Source organism: Protopterus annectens, chromosome 1.part0 (assembly GCF_019279795.1).
Source record: "Protopterus annectens isolate FY-2018-M chromosome 1.part0, PAN1.0, whole genome shotgun sequence".
In the NCBI taxonomy this organism is placed as follows: domain Eukaryota; kingdom Metazoa; phylum Chordata; order Ceratodontiformes; family Protopteridae; genus Protopterus; species Protopterus annectens.
In genome coordinates this window covers 371,791,615-371,811,089 of record NC_056725.1, presented here as the reverse complement: position 1 = coordinate 371,811,089, position 19,475 = coordinate 371,791,615, and the positions used below count along the sequence as shown (strand labels likewise).

At 42.5% G+C, this 19,475-nt stretch overlaps 1 protein-coding gene across 3 annotated transcripts in view; it reads right to left on the bottom strand.

Moving 5' to 3' along the window:
• PEX3 (peroxisomal biogenesis factor 3) overlaps positions 1-19,475 on the bottom strand; it is a 988,587-nt gene that overhangs the window by 472,312 nt on the left and 496,800 nt on the right. For all 3 annotated transcript variants that reach the window (XM_044060125.1, XM_044060118.1, XM_044060109.1), the window contains exon 6: positions 16,131-16,197. In XM_044060125.1, the coding sequence (XP_043916060.1) occupies positions 16,131-16,197 (67 nt within the window). The remainder of the gene's footprint in view (positions 1-16,130; positions 16,198-19,475) is intronic.

The window sequence follows — 19,475 nt, the reverse complement described above, 5'->3', positions numbered from 1 at the left end:
AAAGAGAAAGGGATAGGTAAATATTAAGTGAAAGACCTGCTCTGGTAGAGGTTTTGGCTGAATATAAAACAGAAGCAGCTGTTAGAAAAGGAATAATTAGTAGGGCGTATAAAATACTGAATGCTAACTATATTATCCAATCAGAGGAGGTTAATAAAGATTGGAAGAGAGACTAGAAAAGCAATTTGAAAGACAATGGGAATACAGGTGCATGGCTGCCAAGTACACAACCAAGTCCAGAAGGTTTAAGATCTTTGCTTGGAAGTGTTGGCGTAGATATTTTTATACACCAAGCAGACTTCAAAGAATTTTTCCTCAGGTAGATAGCAAATGTTGGAGGTATGATGGAGAAAAAAAAGTAACTTGGAATGTGTTTTGGTAGTGTAATGAGTTGGCAGATTTTAAAAATTCCTTACAGAAATACTGGGTGATGAAATGGCTATAAGTAAGGAAATAATTATTTCTTAATTGGATATAGGATCTGGATTGCCTAGACATAGTATGGCCTTATCAAGGTTAATGCTGTTGGCTGCTAAAAACGCAATTACTAGAAAATGGAAATCAAAGTTAACACTAACTGTATCTGAAGTACTGAATATTACAAGAGAGATAAAAGAACTGGTAGAAGGCTCTTTAGAAAAGGGAGGGAGAAAATTACATAGAAGTACATGGAAATTGTGGGAACAATGCATGCATAATAATGAAGGGGTAGAAAAGTTAGGTTTAAGGGACGACAGGAATTCAGCAGTTCTTTGTAATGTCGGACTGATGAAAGTAGCAAAGAAAAAGTACAGTTGTGTACACTTACCATAAATGTAGATGTTCGAGTGTATTCACTGTTGCAGTCATTACATTTGGGTAATCTGCTGGCAGGTTGCCCTCGGTCGGCCTGAATAACAAAGTCTTGGGTCCTGCGTCGGTTGCTGAATCCTCTTTCATGACATCAGGGGTATAAAATATGCAGCAGACGCCATTTTATTCAGTTTTTCTTGCCCCAAATGGCAGGTGCCCCCCAAATGGGGAGCAAATATATAAACAGTAATATATGTAAATGCACTTTTAGCAACATAAACTTTACCTTCATCTAAAAGCAAATACACCACAAAGGCTTTAGAATATAGTAAAGGAAAGAGAAATTATAGAAAAGGGGGATGGAGGCTGGGTAACCCAGCAGTGAATACACTCGAACATCTACATTTATGGTAAGTTTACAAAACTGTACTATGTTCTTCGTGTTTCACTGCTGCAGTCATTACATTTGGGTATAATCCCAAAGCTATGAATGGGAGGATGGAATTAAATAGCATTAGGAGCGGCTATAAGGCCCTGCAGAACTGCAGTGGCAAAGCCTGCCCTGGATTTGGAGAAGAGAGGCAAATGATAATGCTTTGTGAGGGTATGAACAGAGCTCCAAGTAGCAGCTTCTAGAATGTCTTTGGCTGGAACTCCTCTGAGAAAGGCTGCTGAGGTAGAGGCAGCCCTGGTGGAATGTGACCTGATTCCCCTGGGCACAGGTTTACCATGGTGTAAGTAGCAGAAACGAATGCAGTGGTTTTATCCACTTAGAAATAGTCTGCTTTGATACAGCCTTCCCCTCTTATCCTGAAGCAAATGCCACCAGTAGTTTCTCAGACTTTCTCAGACTTCTTAGAGGTTTGGTTCTGTTTAAGTAGAATCTTAGTTGTCGGTGCATGTCCAAAGAATGCAGAATCCGCTCCCCCTTAATCTGTGGATTTGGGTAAAATGTTGGTAGGTGAATAGTTTGGTTAAGAGCCACACTGGATACTACCTTAGGCATAAAGGAAAGATTGGTCCTGAGGGACACCCTGTCTGTGTAAAATGTAATAAAAGGCTCCACAGCCATGAGAGCATGTAGTTCTGAAACCCTTCTTGCTGAAGTGATTGCCAAAAGAAAAGCTGTTTTCCAAGATAAAAACTTTATATCCGCAGTAGATGCTGGTTCAAAAGGAGGCAGGGTGAGTTTTTCCCAGCACAAAATTGAGGTCCCATGCAGGAGTTGGTGATCTTCTGGGGGGCCTTAAACTTTTGTCCCCTCTAAGATACTGTTTTAGCAGAGGATGAGAAAAGATGGGAGGCTCCGTGTTGTAATGAGCCGAGATGGCAGAGGCATGGATTTTTATTGAAGAAAAAGATAGGCCCTTGTCAAGCATCTCAGTTAAGTATTGTAAAATCTTAGGAATATTTGGTTTTGCTGTGTCCGTTCCTTGTGCGTGGTTCCAAGCACAGAATCTTTTCCATTTATCAGCATAAGATTTTCTAGTACTAGGCCTTCTGGCTTCCAAAATGACATCCATCACAGATTTACTGAGAGGTGTTGTTTGAATAATTAAATGATCAGCCATGCTGCAAGGTTCAGAGTTTGGAGCTGAGTGTGCAGAATTTGATTGTACTGCTGAGACAGTAAATGAGGTATTTGAGACAAGTACCATGGAGGGAGTTGAGACATACTCCTTAGAATTGGGTACCAGTGCTGGCGAGGCCAGTCCAGAGCAATTAGGATAATTTTTGCTTTTTCCTGTCTGACCTTTAGTAAGACCTTGGAGAGAAGAGGCAGAGGGGGAAAGGCATAGACTGATAGGTTTTTCCAAATGAAGGATAGGGCATCCACTTTCCATGCTTGTCTGTGATAAGTCCTTGTGCAGAATTTGTCCAGTTGATAATTTTGGGGAGAGGCAAATAGATCTATGTCTGGGATCCCCCATTTCTGTGTTACCATGCTGAAGATTTGTGGATCCAGTTTCCCCTCGTGCGGGTCCATACGATTTCTGCTTAGGTCTGCCAGAGTATTTTGTTTTCCTGGAAGGAATTGAGCTTGAAGATGTACTTGGTAAGTCAAGGCTGAGTTCCACAATGCCATGGCTAGTCTGCAAAGGGGGTAGGAATGTGTATCTCCCTGCTTGTTTATGTACCACATAACCATGGTGTTGTCTGTCTTTATCAGTAGTTGTCCTGGATGAAGTAAGTCCTTGAAGGCTGTCAGAGCATTCTGAACAGCTAGCATCTTTCTGGTTGATATGCAGATGCATTTGTTTTGGGCTCCATATGCTCTGAATGCATCTCCCGGCCAGGTGGGCTCCCCAAGTATAGTCTGATGCATCTGTAGTTAGGGTTTAGGTGGCAGGGGGTAGAGTGAATGACAGTCCCTTGTTCTGGTGACATGTCTCTGCCCACCAAAGAAACTCCTGTTGTAGGCAGGGAATGAGAGGGATCACCGTTTCCAGACTGTGACAATGCTGACTCTATAAACTTTTTAGGTACCATTGAAGTTTCCTCATATGCAGTCTTGCATATGGAATTAGTAGAATGCAAGATGACATGAACCCCAAAGCCTGCAGAATTTGTCTTGCGGATAACTGGGTTTTTGTTGCCATCTGTTCGAAGTATGTTGTCAGTTGCCTTTGTTTGTCTGGTGTAAGGTAAGCCATCTAGGCAGTTGTATTCAAGCTTGCACCCAGGAATGTAATTATTTGAGAGGGTACCAGTTGTGATTTCATTTCGTTTATTGTGTACCCTAGACATGTTAGAAGCCTTTTTACAAACGCCAGATGTTGAAGAAGAATGTTCTCTGCTTGAATGAGACAGTCGTCCAGATAAGGATAAATTTGTATGCTTCTTTGGCTGCAAAATGCAATTACTGGTGCCAGGCACTTTGTAAAGACCCTGGGCGCAGTAGATAAGCCAAAGGGCAGTGCAGTGAATTGGTAATGCAAAAAACCTGCCTTAAAGTGGAGGTATCTTCTGCACGATTCTCTTATTGGGATATGCAGGCATGCCTCTTTTAAGTCTAGAGTCACTAACCAAGCGTTTCTGCCCAGCTTAGGCAGTAGCTGTTGCAAAGTCAGCATTTTGAATTTTGGAATGTCCAGGAACGTGTTCAAAATCGATAAGTCCAGTATTGGACGCCAGACATTGTCTTTTCTGGGTACCAGGAACAGTCTTGAATAAAAAGCTTGTCCTTTTTCCTCTTCTGGTACTGGTTGAATAGCCCCCATATCCATGAGGGACGTAACTTGTTTCTGAGCCTCTGCCCATTGATTTTGTGGCAGATCTGGCCAACCATTTGGAATTGGCAAAGTATGGAAATGAAATCTGTACCCCTGGGATACTATGTTTAATACCCACTTGTCCTGGGTAATTAACTTCCAATTTTGAGCATGAAGTGCTAATTTTCCCTCCAAGGGGGCTGCCTAAAGGTAAGTTACTTGGTGGAGGTAGAGGGAAGTCATTGAGACTGTTTACTGTAGGGTTGTGCTTTGTTTCCTCCAGATTTGGAGGTGGAGGCAACCCATTGCTTTGACCTGTAAGAACCCTGTGACTGGTATCTAGAACCTTTTGGGTGCCTGGATTTACCTTGAGAGGCCCTGTTGGACACAGGAAAGGACCAATTTTTAGTAGGCCAGTGCCTACTGAACCTGGGTGGCTGCACTTGTAAGAAATCTTTTACAGTTTGCACAGATTTAGCTTTGTCTTGCATTTTCTTTAAAACCTCTTCTGCCTTATTACCACACAGAGTATCATGCTGTAAAGGGGCATCCAACAATTTAGCTTTAACATGATCAGGCAGATTTTGCTCCTTGAGCCAGGCATGCCTTCTAATCACAGATCCAGTAAATGCGGCCCTGCAAGAGGCCTCCAAGGAATCAAAACCACATTGCAAAGTATGCTTTCCAACCTGTTCTGCTGCATGCAATAATTCCTGTAGTTCTTTATTTTCCACACAATCAGAAATCAACATCATTTTCTGTTTCAATAAACGCATTACATGCTGCTGATATTTAAGCATATGAAACTGTCAGTTTAAGGCCCTAATTGCCAAGATTGCAGACGTATAAACCTTCTTTCCCATCTATCCAGCTCCCTGGAATCTCTATCAAAGGGGGTAGGATTTTTGGCTGTAGAGGCCTTTACACCTTTGGGACCCTGTGAGATAGTCTCAGGATCAGCAGCAGGATTTTTAATAGAAATTTGTGGGAGTCAAAAACCCTGTAATATCTATCTGGCTTACTAGGAGCTGGAGGTAGGGAATCAGGAGCCATGCTTGATTCCAAAAACACATCTTCAACAATGTCCAATACAGGAGGTATAGCCAAAGGCCTATGCTGAGGAAGAAGAAGGAAATCCCTAAGCCTCTTTTTTGATTCAGAGAAATCCTGATTCTCCCAATGAAAATGTTCCCTTAAAGTATGCAAGGTTTCTCCAAAAGAATAATCCTCAGGAGGAGATGCAGATGGGATTTATTCTTCTGCATCTGAATCCTGATAGGGTGGAATAGAAAATTCCTGATCAGAAGAGGAATCAGAAGAAATGGAAACCTGATCTGAAGATTCATAATCAGTGTCTTGCCTAGGCCTCTTAGCAGGGGGGGGGGGGGGGGGGTTGGGAACTACTGAAAAACGTAATTAAGTCCTCAGCCATTTTGATCATCTGTTTTTAGGCATAGGAGCCTGTGCACGTGGCTCATGCGTCAGTTTTTTGGACTTAGATGTTTTTGATCTTGTTTTTGAAGCTGGCATCGGTTTTATATAAAAATGTTGAGGCCTGAAAACACCCTCAGAAGACAGTGCCTGCTCAGCAGCTCCGGACCCATCCAAGGGAGAGACATTCGCGGGTTCAATACTCTGAGAATCTCGCAGCATGCCGGACTCCGCATGGGTCTCGGTAGAGGTCTGCGACTCAAAAGTAGCGGGTATCAGGGGCTGCAAAAGCACCTCACTGAGTACCAGTGAACCGGCGACTGGCTTAGGAGAAGCTTCATCGGTTTTGGACCTCGAGGGTCTCTGTCTTTTTCTTTGCGTTTTTTGTGAACTCCGGTAGTCAGATTGCTAACCAACGATATTTCAGGGTAATTAAATCTGGATCCAAAATATTTTGAAGCAAAAATATACCGACGCTTAATAGTGCGTTGGTTAAATCTAGTACAAAAACCGACAGCAAGGCATGTTATGATCTGGGCCTAGGCAAGGAATACAGTACAAATGAAAATCCTTATGAGGTATTTGCTTCCCACAAGTAATGCAATTATTAACTTTTACTGACATCGGTAAGGAGCAAGAAAAAGTTTCCCCAATGGGGTACTTAGCTTTAGTTGAAGACTTCGGTTCTGAAACTCGAATGTGAAAATTTCAGGAGTCGACCGACTGGCACTTGCGAATTGCTACTGCTTCGGGCACCACGTGGCAAGAAAGACTGAATTAAATGGCGTCGGCTGCATGTTTTATACCCCTGACGACCTGACGTCATGGAAGACGAGACACCAACCGACGCAGGACCCAAGACTTTGTTATTCAGGCCGAATGAGGGCAACCTGCCAGCAGATTACCCAAATGTAATGACTGCAGCAGTGAAATACGAAGAACATCAGAGGTGATGTATATTGCATTTAAATGGAAAAATATTAATATGGTTTGTTTTCTTTTCTGTTAATGTATGTTTGCCTATGTCTTAAGCAATAATTTAATAAAGGTGTTTTGGAAAAAATGATATTGGGTGAGTTAGGGAAGAAATGGACTCTAAGGAGACTCAACAGTTTGGACAGAAAGGCATATCCCAGATGACTGGAGAATAAGCATCCTAGTCCCCATGCACAAGAACAAATGAGACATTCACAATTGTTGGCAGTATAGCTGTATCAAACTCCTGTCAAACTGTGTGAAAGTGCTGAAGAGAGTAAATGATTAATGAATAAGCAAAATAGCATAAGGTAAGATAGGAGATGAGCAGTTTGGATTAAAATGAGAATGCAGCACAACCAGCCTAATGTTTGCAATGAAACAGACAGTGGAGAAGAAGCTAGAGATGAAGAAATTTTCCAAACAGGCATTCCTAGACGTGAAGAAAGCATATGAGAAGGTTCCATGAAAGCTGATTTGGGTAGTCCTGTGATGTTTGAAGTTCTGGAAATACTAGAAGAATTAGTGCGGGCTATGACAATGTAAATGACACAAGCACGAACAGTGTTCAGGCTCACAAATGGGTTCCCAGTGGGAGTGGGTGTGCACCAGGGTTCAGCTCTGAGCCCTCTGCTGTTCATGCGTGTGATGGAGTACATTAGCAAACAGGTCGGAGGGGGCAGCTCTACCATATTCCTGTATGCAGACGACATTACATGAAAATTCTGAAGAGGAACTTCAGCAAAGGATAGAGGAATGGAATGCAAAACTGAAGGCGCATGGGATAAAACAGTAAAAAAAGACAGATGTCATGTCAGCAAATGGAGAAATCAAAAGAAGCTGAAAACTGAGAAAGTTAACAGCTTCGACAATATGGGAGGGATGGTTGTGGAGAAGGGAAGTTTGAATGAGTAGGTCAATGGTAGAATCAAAGGGGCAGTAGCTAAATGGCACAGAGTGCTGGGCTAGTGTGCAACAGAAAAATGACAAAACTAAAAAGTAATGTGAACAAAACATTTGTGTGACTAATACTTCTGTATGGTACAGAAATCTGGGCAGTGAAGGCAGAGCATTTGGGGAAGGTGAAAGTGATGGAGATGCAGTTTCTGAGATAGACGGCAGATGCACAGTGTGGAACAGATGAAAAAATGACAACGTCAGAGTAAAAGTTAAAGTAGCTTCGATTGCAGAGGACAAAGAAAACAGATTGCAGTCGCTCAGTTATATGTGCAGGAAAGTAGAAGACAATTTGTTGTAGAGTATTTGAGAATGACAGGAAGAAGGCAAGAGGAAATGAGGATGTGCAGCAAAAAGATGGATGGATTGTGTGAAAGAAGAGCCATGACTCCCATGATAGGACAACGGCACTCAATTAAGAGAGCTGGCGCCAGTTTATGCAACATCCCAATTCCACATTAGAGCAATGGGAAGAAAAGAAGTTGATGATGATTTTCCTTCCCCGGGGAAACTTTCATTTAGAACATGTACCACTAAATAAATGATGTACAAGCCTTCAGCTTCAATAGCTTGATCACTTAGTTTTATCAAGTCTTGTAAATGTGAAGATTGTGTAATATTTATTTTAGCATAGTACACAACATTCTGTCTTTGCTGTATTTAGCCTACCTACTATGATATTCAAATGTAAATAAACTTTAATTGGTCAAGCCGAACCACAGATAACAAATAAGAAAGGATTACAGAAATATTTGGTTTTATCAGATAAAATATCAAACAAATACAAAAACAGATGGAATGGTTATAACTCCTAGAGAGACAGATTTCATATGTGACTTTTGGATGAAAAGACAGAAAATGGAAAGTGTCAGCAATATGAAACAGAAAATGGAAAAACTCACGGTAAACATGCTGAAAGAAGTAAACATCCCAAACAGTGTTTAGAATCTGTTAATACTTTTGTTATGAATGATCACACACTAATACATTTGAACACATTATTTGTAACTTAACGAAGAAAGTACAGTTGTGTACACTTACCATAAATGTAGATTTTCGAGTGTATTCACTGTTGCAGTCATCACACTTTGGTTATCTGCCTGCAGGTAGCCCTCAGTCAGCCCGAATAACAGAGTCTTGGGATTTCTGCATCGGATGCTATTGCCTCTTCGATGACGTCAGGTCATCACGGCTATAAAACATGCAGCAGACGCCACTACATCAGTTTTTCTTGCCCCAGATGTCAGGAGCCCCCAAAATAGAAAGCAATTACATGGTGTGGAACACCTCCAGTAAAAAGTAAATAATATTGCCATAAGATATGGCCAAAAAAGAGGATAGGTAGAAAGTATAGAAAAGTCAGGGGGCTGGTGGGAGGGTAACCAGGACTGCAACAGTGAATACACTCGAACATCTACATTTATGGTAAGTGCACAAAACTGTACTATGTTCTTCGTGTTTCACTGTTGCAGTCATCACACTTGGGTTGATTCCCAAAGCTGAGGAAGGGAGGAGGAGGCAGTCAAGAAATATTAGGGCTGGCTAGCAGGCCTTGTAAGACTGCTGTAGCAAATCTAGCTCTGGATTTAGAAAAGATAGGCAAGTGGTAATGCTTGGTGAAGGTGTGTACAGAACTTCAGGTTGCAGCTTCCAGGATGTCCCTGGTAGGGACTCCCCTGAGAAATGCTGTAGAGGTTGAGGTAGCCCTAGTGGAATGAGTTCTGATCCCCTGTGGGGTAGGTTTTCCATTGTGTTTGTAGCAGAAATGGATGTAGTGTGCTATCAATTTGTAAATGGCTTGCTTTGAAATGGCCTTGCCCTCTGCCCCTGTGGCAAAACTGACTAGCAGCTGGTCACATTTTCTGAAAGGTTTAGTCCTGTCAAGGTAGAACCTGAGTTGTCTGTGCATGTCCAAGGAGTGCATGATCCTTTCCCCTTTATTCTGAGGATTAGGGAAAAAGGTTGGTAAATGGATGGATTGGTTTAAAGCCACACTGGATACCACCTTGGGCATAAATTATGGGTTAATCCTGAGGGAAACCCTGTCCGCATGGAAGATAATGAAGGGTTCCACAGTCATAAGGGCCTGTAAGTCAGACACTCTTATTGCTGAAGTGATGGCTAGAGGTAAGGTTGTTTTCCAAGGGAGGAATTTTAACTCTGCAGAAGCTGAAGGCTCAAAAGGGGGAAGCATGAGCTTCTCCAGTACAAAGTTAAGGTCCCAGGCAGGAGTAGGAGCTCTCCTTGGGGGGCCTTAAATTGTTAGCTCCTCTCAGGAACTGTCCGATCAGAGGGTGAGAGAAGAGGGGTGACTCAGTACTGTAATGAGCTGAGATGGCAGAGGCATGAATCTTAATGGATGAGAAGGATAGGCCTTCGTGGAGAAGTTCTGCTAGATAATCTAAGATTTGAGGTAAGGTGGGCATGGCTGTGTCCTTTCCCTGAGACTGGCTCCAAGAACAGTATCTTTTCCACTTTTCTGAATAGGATTTCCTAGTACTAGGCCTCCTGGCCTCAAGGATGACATCCAGCACCTGTTTGCTGGGGGTTGCTGGTGATGTATTCAGGGAATTAGCCAGGCTGCCAGGGTTCAGGGTTTGCAGCTGAGGATGCAAAATCTGTCCCTCCTGCTGGGACAGCAGAGAGGGGGTCTGATGTAGGTGCCAGGGTGGCACAGCTGTCAAGCTGCGGTACCAGTGCTGGTGTGGCCAGTCTGGTGCAATAAGGATTGTCCTTGACCTGTCCTGTTTGATCTTGAGTAGTACTTTTGAAAGGAGGGGCAGAGGGGAAAGGAATAGATTGAGAGGTTTTCCCATGTGAAGGATAGGGCATCCACTTTCCATGCTTGGCTGTGGGGAGTTCTGGTGCAAAATTTGCTCAATTGATGGTTTTGGGGGGAAGCAAAGAGGTCCAAATCTAGTGTCCCTCACCTGTGGATTAGAAGTTTGAATGAGTTGGGCTCCAGTTTCCACTTGTGTGGGTCCATAAGATTTTTGCTTAAGTCGTCTGCCAGTGAATTTTGTTTGCCTGGCAGGAATTGAGCTTGCAGGTGCACTTGACTGCTCAAGGCTGTGTTCCACAGAGCCATGGCTAACCTGTAGAGTGGGTAGGAATGAGTTCCCCCCTGCTTGTTTATGTACCACATAACCGTGGTGTTGTCTGTCTTTATCAAGAGTTGTCCTGGCAGGATAAGGTATTTGAAGGCGGTCAGTGCATTCTGTACAGCTAACATTTCTTTTTGATTGATATGCAGGTGAATTTGCCCTGAATGCATTTGCCTGCCAAGTGATCCCCCCATGCACAGTCTGATGTGTCTGTTGTCAGGGTTTGGGCGGCGGAGGGTAGAGTGAAAGGGAGTCCCTTGTTGTGTCTGCAAGCCTCTGCCCACCAAAGGAACTCTGTCCTTAGGCAAGGAATGATAGGAATCACTATTTCCAGGTCCTGAGAATGATGACACCAGAGACTCTACGTACCATTGAAATTTCCTCATATGCAGTCTTGCATATGGAATTAGGAGAATGCATGAGGCCATGAACCCTAGGGCTTGCAGTATTTTTCTTGTAGACAGCTGGGTTTGGGTGGTCAGTAGGTTGAAGTAATTTGTCAAATAAACCTTCTTTTCTGGAGTGAGGAATGCCATCTGGGAAGTTGTGTTCAGGCTTGCTCCCAGGAATACAATCGTTTGGCAGGGTACCAGCTATGATTTTTTTTTTCGTTGATGGTATACCCCAGAGAAGTTAGGAGTCTCTTTACAATGGTTAGGTGCTGAAGTAGCAATTCCTGACTGTCCACCTGAATCAGGCAATCGTCCAAGTATGGGTAGATTTGAATATTTCTCTGCCAGCAGTATGTAATGACAGGAGCCAGGCACTTTCTGAATACCCTGGGCACAGTAGATAAGCCAAAGGGAAGTGCAGAGAACTGATAGTGCATAAAGCCTGCCCTGAAATGTAGATATTTCCTGCAAGACTCCCTTATGGGGATGTGCAGATAAGGTTCTTTTAAGTCTAGGGTGACCAGCCAGGAGTCTTTGGCTAGCACAGGAAGCAGCTGCTGGAGTGTAAGCATTTTGAACTTTGGTACCACCAGGAAGGTGTTGAGAATTGACAGATCCAGGATAGGGCGCCAGGAGTTCTCTTTTCTGGGCACCAGGAACAGTCTGGAGTAGAAACCCTGTCCCCTTTGCTCTGAGGGAACAGGTTGAATAGCCCTGATACCGAGAAGGGAAAATTCTTGCTTTTGGGCCATTGCCCGCTGGTTTGGAGGAAGGTCCGGCAATCTGCTTGGGGTTGGCAATGAGTGGAAGTAGAATCTGTATCCCTGGGATACAATGTTTATGACCCACTGGTCTTGGGTAATATACTCCCAGTTTTTTGCATGCAGGGTGAGTTTTCCTCCTAGGGGTGCAAGTATTTGGGCATGGCTGGGAAGGATGAAGGACAAGTCACTGTGAACTTTTCCCAGAAGGGGGTGGTTTACCACTCCCTGACTTTGAGGTGGGAGCACTCCAATGTTTAGTTCTGTGCATACCCTGAGACTGTAGTCTTTGTGGTCTGTTGCCCCTGGGGTTGGACTGAGAAGGTCTGGGAGGGACTGGAAAGGGCCAGTTCTTTGAAGGCCAATGCCTACTGAATCTAGGTCACTGTACCTGTAAGACATCTTTAACAGTTTGCACAGATTTTGCTTTTTCCTCCATCTTTTTAAGAACAACGTCTGCTCTGGAGTCAAACAAACATTCTTGTTTTAATGGAGCATCTAGAAATTTTGCTTTGATCTGGTCTGGCAAGATTTGTTCCTTCAGCCAAGCATGCCTTCTCAGAACAGACCCTGTGACAACAGCCCTGCAAGATGCTTCTAAGGCATCAAAACCACAATGCAAAGTATGTTTACCAACTTGGTTTGCAGAATGCATTAACTCTTGTAAATCTTTATTTTCTGCACAATCATGAATCAACATTTTTTGTTTAATTAATTCCATAATATGCTGCTGGTATTTCAACATGTGAAACTGGCAATTTAAAGCCCTGATGGCAAGAGTTGCAGAGGTATATACCTTCTTACCCCATCTGTCTAAATCCCTAGAATCCCTGTCCGAAGGGGTAGAGTTTTTGGCTGTAGTAGCTTTAATACCTTTAGGTCCCTGGGAAATGGTCTCTGGATCCGCAGTGGGGTGTTTAAAGATAAATTTGTGAGAGTCAGGTACTCTGTAGTACCTATCAGGATTTCTAGGAGCTGGTGGTAACGTATCAGGGGTAAGACTGGATTCCATGAAGACATCATCTACAACATCCAGGACAGGTGGTACAGCTAGTGGGGTGTGCTGAGGCAAGTCTAAGAATTCCCTGAGTGTCTTTTTGGACTGTGGGTAATCCTGGCATTCTCAGCAGAAATGCTCTCTTAGGGTATATGCAAGGTTTCACCGAAAGAAAAGTCCTTTGGGGGGGGGGGGGGGGGCAGAGGGAATAGAATCCTCTGCATCCAAATCCTCATAGGTAGATAAGGGTATGTCCTGGCAATCAGAAGGGTCAGAGTCATCAGACTCATGGTCTGTGGAATCAGAAGGAAAATCAATTAATTGTCTTTTAGAGGGGGAAGGCTGGCTTCCCCTAATTAAAGCAATGAGGTCTTCAGCCATTCTAAGCATTTGTTTCTGTGGCATGGGAGCTTGAGAATGCACTTTGGTTGTCAGTTTCCTAGGCGTAGTGAGAACCCTGGGCCTGAGAAATTCGGTAGTTTTAGTAAGAAATGGAGTAGTTGGTTTAATACGAACATCGGTAGGTCTGAATACACCCTCAGAAACCAGTGCCTGCACAGCGCCTTCGGACCCATCTTCCATAGTCAAAGAAGCATCTCGCGGCATACAGACTCCGAATGGGTCTCAGTAGAGGCCTGCGAATCTGTAGAAGCGGGTATCGGGGACTGCAAAAGTGCCTCACTGAGTACCAGCGGACTGGCGACTAGCTTAACGGAAGCGTCGGCGGCAGTTTTGGACCTATGTGGTCTGTCGCTGTCTTTATCCTTACGTTTTTTGGGAAGATCGGTAGTCAGATGGCTTATCGAAGCCATTTCAGAATACGGAGAATGAGAGCGAAAGAATTTAGTGACAAAGATATCCCAACGATGAATAGTTTGGGCATTGGACAAGGCACAAAACAGACAGCGAGGAACGTAGTGGCCTGGGCCTAAACAGGTGACGCAGTAAGAATGAAAATCTCTGTGAGGTATTTGCTTTCCAGAGGCAAGACTTATTGTTAACTTTTTCTGACATCGGTTACAGCAAGAAAAAAGGATCCCCAATGGGGTACTTAGGTTTAGAAGACTTCAAGCTTGAAACTCAAAAAAAACGAAAATTTCAGGTAGCGGCTGACCGGCACTTGTGAACTGCTTCTGTTTCGGGCTCCCACTCGGCAAGAAAAGCTGATGTAATGGCGTCGGCTGCATGTTTTATATCCCTGACGACCTAATGTCATGGAAGGGGCGACAGCATCCGATGCAGAAATCCCAAGACTCTGGTATTCGGGCCGACTGAGGGCTACCTGCAGGCAGATAACCCAAGTGTGATGACTGCAACAGTGAAACACGAAGAACATCTTTAAAACCATGAAAATATTTGAAAAGTACTGCAGAAGGTGGAAACAAATGTATAAGTATTGTTTTGCCTTTGTTAAACCAGTTACTCATCCATCCATTAATTAATTAATTAATTCATAAATTAATTTTTGAGAACCGATATTATCCTATTCATGGTCAGAGGGGAGATGAAACCTATCCTGTCTATCAAAGAGCAGAAGGCAATGAACCTTTTGAGGATGGGACTCCAATCTATCAGAAGACAGACACGCACACGTGCGCGCACGCACACACACACACACACACACACACACACACACACACACACACACACACACACACACACACACACACACACACACACACACTAACATACATAGGGGATTAGAGAAATAACAGTTCACCTTACTGCATGCCTTCAATGTGGGACAAAATGGGAGCTCAGCAAAAATCAACATAAAGACAGGCATACAGAAGACATCCTAATAGGAAAACAAACTAGAGAAAACAAATGCTGCAAGGCAGCAATCGAAATTGCTGCACAACTATGCCATCCAAAATTCCAGTCTAATTTGGACGCATGAGGATGCTTCATTAGGGTGAGTTGCCAATCCATTTTTCTAATGAGACCCATTGTTTTTCGCAAGTGTTCTACATTATCTTTTGAAGAAACAAATACTTTGGTGCCAAAGTAAATGTACATTTAATCCTTCATGACCTTTAATATTCCTAACTTTAAGTGGCTTAACCATTTTGAGTACCTTTTCTTTTGTGTACTGCTAGAGTAGAACCGCCTCTTTTGCTCAATTCTGTATCCTAACAAAGTCAATGAATGAGGAAACTAGGCAATTCTGAGAATTAAATTTTTGTCCATGCATAACAGAAATTTCAGTTTTATGGACTTTCACGTATGTGAACTGGAGAAGCTAGTCTACTTCAGAGTTCAAAGAAAAACAATTTTAATAAAAAAGTTGTTAGTTATTTCTGTGATATTTAATGAGTTCTTCTTGGTAACATTCTGAAACTGAAATCTAACAAGACTTAACAGAATTCTAAGTTTTTAACTATGGAAATTTATTTTCCTGTCAGGTAACTCCTGAAGGGTGTTATTTTGAAGAAGCAATACTGACTGGAAACCACCATCAAGTGGAAATTCTGTCTTCAATCAGACTCATATCCAAATCATGTAATTGAACTGCTGTGCTCATCTGGCCAACAGCTATTCTTGAAAGTATCATCTAGTTCGTTCTTAGGGACTTAACCAGACTACATCTCAGAACAGTTCTCATTTCATTTTAGAAATTAAAGCTAACTTGACTTGTCTATGACTGGACCATATCTCTTAACCTTGCCATCCTTCCAGTACAACAGCAATTGTTTTAAGATTTGGAATGCCAATCCATCTGGTTCACAGTCATTATCCTTTTCCAGTTATCTAGTGCCTTTTCCACTTCTACACTGCTACACTGCTGCTCTCCACGTAGTCCATTAATCTCCTACCAACATACCATCCCCCTGTCCAGGCACTCATTTACTCTCTTCTCCAGTAAACAGTGAAGCAACTTCACCTGTCCAGTCACTGCCTTTCTTTAGAACTGGCAGTCATCTAACAGCTACAATGTGAAATTTCATACACATACTCCTTGGGATCTCTAATTGCTGGGAAATAACTGGTCAGAGGAATGATATCCACCTCCATCTTTACCATCCATCCATCCATCCATCCATCCATCCATCCATCCATCCATCGTCTGATTACCTACTTAATCCAATTCAGGGCAACAAAGGAGATAAAGCCTGACTTTGTCTTTTACATCTGTACAGTTCCACAGTTTCAACCTCACAACAGATATTCCTCACCCTCAGCTACTAGATGTGATATGCCTGAGGCTTACAATACATTCTTCATGTACTTCTACCCCTTAAACAAAAGTTTCTATTTCACATATGTATACAAAATGCCAAACTGGAGAATTCAGTCCTGATAGGTAACACAAGAAACTATAGGACTGTATGGTGTTGTGGAAAAATCAGCTGCAATAGGGAAGATGCAGTCAAGCTACAAACTGAAGACAGAGATACAGAAAGGTAAACAGATCCTCTTCCCTCCCTCCAGATAAATACCATTTTAGGTGTTTAATGCTCTTGTTTGGACAGTTGTAGATACATGTTACATAACTGTAGTGTCCTTACCTTCTCCAAGCAAATGATGAATACTGGACAGGTACTGCTGCTGAACTTCAGGAGGTGCCAGAGGTACCTGTACGAGACAGCAGGAAGATGACTAATTACTGAAATGCCACAACAACTGCACTAGCTTACGTTGTTATTCTCGAAGATCGTTGTATCAGAAGTTTTTCATAGCAACCCATCAATATGCTAAGGCAAAGATATTTAAATGTCATAATGCTAGCCTGAAACATTTTTATAACAGTGTTAATAAAGAAACATGGATTCCATATAAAGCTGATGCTATATCCATAAAAAATAATTACAAAAATATGTACTGATGATAATTTTATCTGGGTTATTTTAGGTACGTTTTAATATATAATTATTTTTGGAGATTTGTTTTTCCAAACATCTATGGAAAAATTAGAAATTATGAATGGGAAAAGTGGTCATTTACTCAAAGAACACAAAACACCTTTCTCAAACAATCTCAGACTCCAAATCAATTAAGAAAGTTACAAGTTAAAATATATATGCACTTCTGGAAGTTGAGATACATTCCTGTACCATCCCACAAGGAAGGCCCTTCAGGTAGATCCATAATGACAAATTTATATAATTTTTACACATTTATTTCAGTAAGTAGATCAGAACCCTTTGAGTCAAAGCTTCTTCACACATGTGATCAAGGAAGCAAGCTAAAGCAGCACTACAATAAAATGGGGTAATAAATTATTACATAGCTATAGTGTACAGAAAACACTGTTACAATACAATGGCAGACATGTTCTTACCTTATCGGTTCATCTTCAACAAGACCCTCCTTGAAGGGTCAACAAATGAGCTCAGTCTTTCCTACAATCACAGTTCAGCAATTTCATCTCAGAAGTTCCTGCATTTAGGGATCCTAGTAATGTTGCATGTTGCACTGTCATATACCTACTACAAAATCACATCCAGCACTGAAGCTTGCCAGTTCACTGCCAACCACTAGCAAACAAGCTTCCTAATGATTCATCCATCCATCCATCTATAACCCTTTCCCATTTTTTTCACATGGGATTAGGGTGTCACTTTAAAAGTGACAATCATCTACAGTCAAGGTTTACATTGCTGGGTGGTTAGCCCTGCTACTGTTATTCTGCCACACCACACACTTGCACGCAGTCACACCTATGGTCAATTTGGAGTGTCCAATACACCTACCGCATGTCTTTGGAGTGTGGAAGGAAACCAGAGGAAACGCACGTGAACACACAGAAAACATGCAGACACAATGCACCACAGTTGAATATCAAACTGAGGAACCTCTTGCTGTGAGGCGATAACGCTATCCACTGAGCCACTGTGCTCATCCTAATGATTAATAAGGATCAATTAATATTTCGACTTGCCTGACTCTCTCTCTCTATTTTATATATATATATATATATATATATATATATATATATATATAAAATTATGTACATATATGTGTGTGTCTACACACACATATATATATATATATATATATATATATATACATACACTGGATTGATGGAGCTATCCAGGCAAAGAGGAGGGTGGAAGAGTATTTGGGACCCACTAAGGAGGGACTCAATGTTGATTAGCAGATATGTTAAGCACATATCTGTTGGGGCTAACAACAGAAACCCTCCTTGAAGGGCCAAATTGGATTGAACTGAATTGAATTGGACTGAATCTCAAGCAGTAAACCAACAGGGTAGAAAGAGCTGATGGAAGCAACAATTACAGCCCAAGGATGTCAGGAGGCATACTGCACTGTACTGATTTCAGAGCATTTTTTCTAAAGCTGGTGTAAAACTAGGACACTGCAGAAAACCCATAACTATGTTCATAGGTGGTTACTAGGCTAATGCCCCAAGGCCTTTGCAAGCCTAGCCGTGTAAAAATCTGAGTATCCTTATTGACCACAGTTAAATGGTCATTAACAAAATGATTCTATGATCAGCACTGACTGCCCCTATCCATGAGGGACAAAGGTGCCACCCCGGGGTGAATTTACAGTCACCCATTAAGTTGTCAAGGTTGTGCATAAATAGGATCATTAAGGAGTTCTGCTTCACGTGGAGTGGGAGCTTATTTCAGAGGAGTGACAATCTCTGGGAGATGCATCTCTCTCACCAGTATGTTCTGTTAATGTCACAGGCTAGGTTGAGATCCCTGGAGCGAGTTGCTCTTGTCCCATTTGATTTGCAGATGTGCAGGATTTCCATTAGGGCAGGGTCAGAGACTGCTGTGTTGGCCAGGCACAGGTCACTTCTGAGCAGATTGTATGATACAGAATACAGTGACAGGGCTTTCAGTCTTTTCATGTAGGTCATGTTTTGAAAGCTCTGGATTCTCTTGGTTAGAAACCTCTGTTGTCTCTCCAGTTGCTGCAGGTGTCTGGTGAGGTATATACAGAAGAGAGATTTGCACTCAATTAGTGGTCTGATAAGGGTGCGTACAGCAGCGTTATATCCTCTACAGTCTTGGATGTGATGCCGGGGCTGCTGATTTGCCAAAGGGGATAACACGGTATTTTTTTGTGTTAACATTTAGTCCGTGACTTTGGCACTAATCATTTGTCTGAGTCAGCCCCTTCTGTAATATGTTAACATCACTGGGGGACTCTATGATTGTGCCTAATTTAAAGTCATTTGCAAACTCGGTAAGCCACAGGCCATCAACCTTTGCCTGGACTTCAGACAAATAGATTAAAAACAGTAGAGGGTCCCGTACAGACCCTTGTGGTATCCCACTGGTAACTGGTCTAATGGTGGAGGTAGACTCCCTAACTTTGACAGTGTGCATTTTGTCAGTGAGCCAGTAGGCTACCCATCTACTGATGTATGGGTTAATCTCCAGGTGGCAGATTTTCTCAATGATATTTGAGTGGGAGACTGTGTCAACGGCCTTGGCTAAATAGAGATAGGTGGTATGTACCGCTTTTTCCTCATCCAGGGCTTTGGTGACATTCTCAAAGAAGCCCACCAGGTTCAATAAGCAAAATCTACCCTTGATGAAACCAAACTGAGTTGGGTCAAGAGTTTGAAGGTTGTCTATGTCTTTGTGGATGAGGTCCATGATGATTCTCTCCATGACCTTGCAGATAAGGCTGGTTAAGCTTATGGGTCAATAGTTCCCAGGGTCAGCTGATTCACCCCTTTGTGCAAGGGGATTACTGTTTCTGTTCTCTACTCTGCCGGAACAAAGCCAGTGCTCGGGCTATGGTTAAACAGACCACTGAGTGGTTCTGCTAGGTTTTGTTTTAGATTGTTTAGCAAGCAGCCTGGGATGTTATCTGGTCCCATAGAGGCTGTGTTTTTGGCCTTGGATAGTGTTTGTATGACCTGCTCTTTG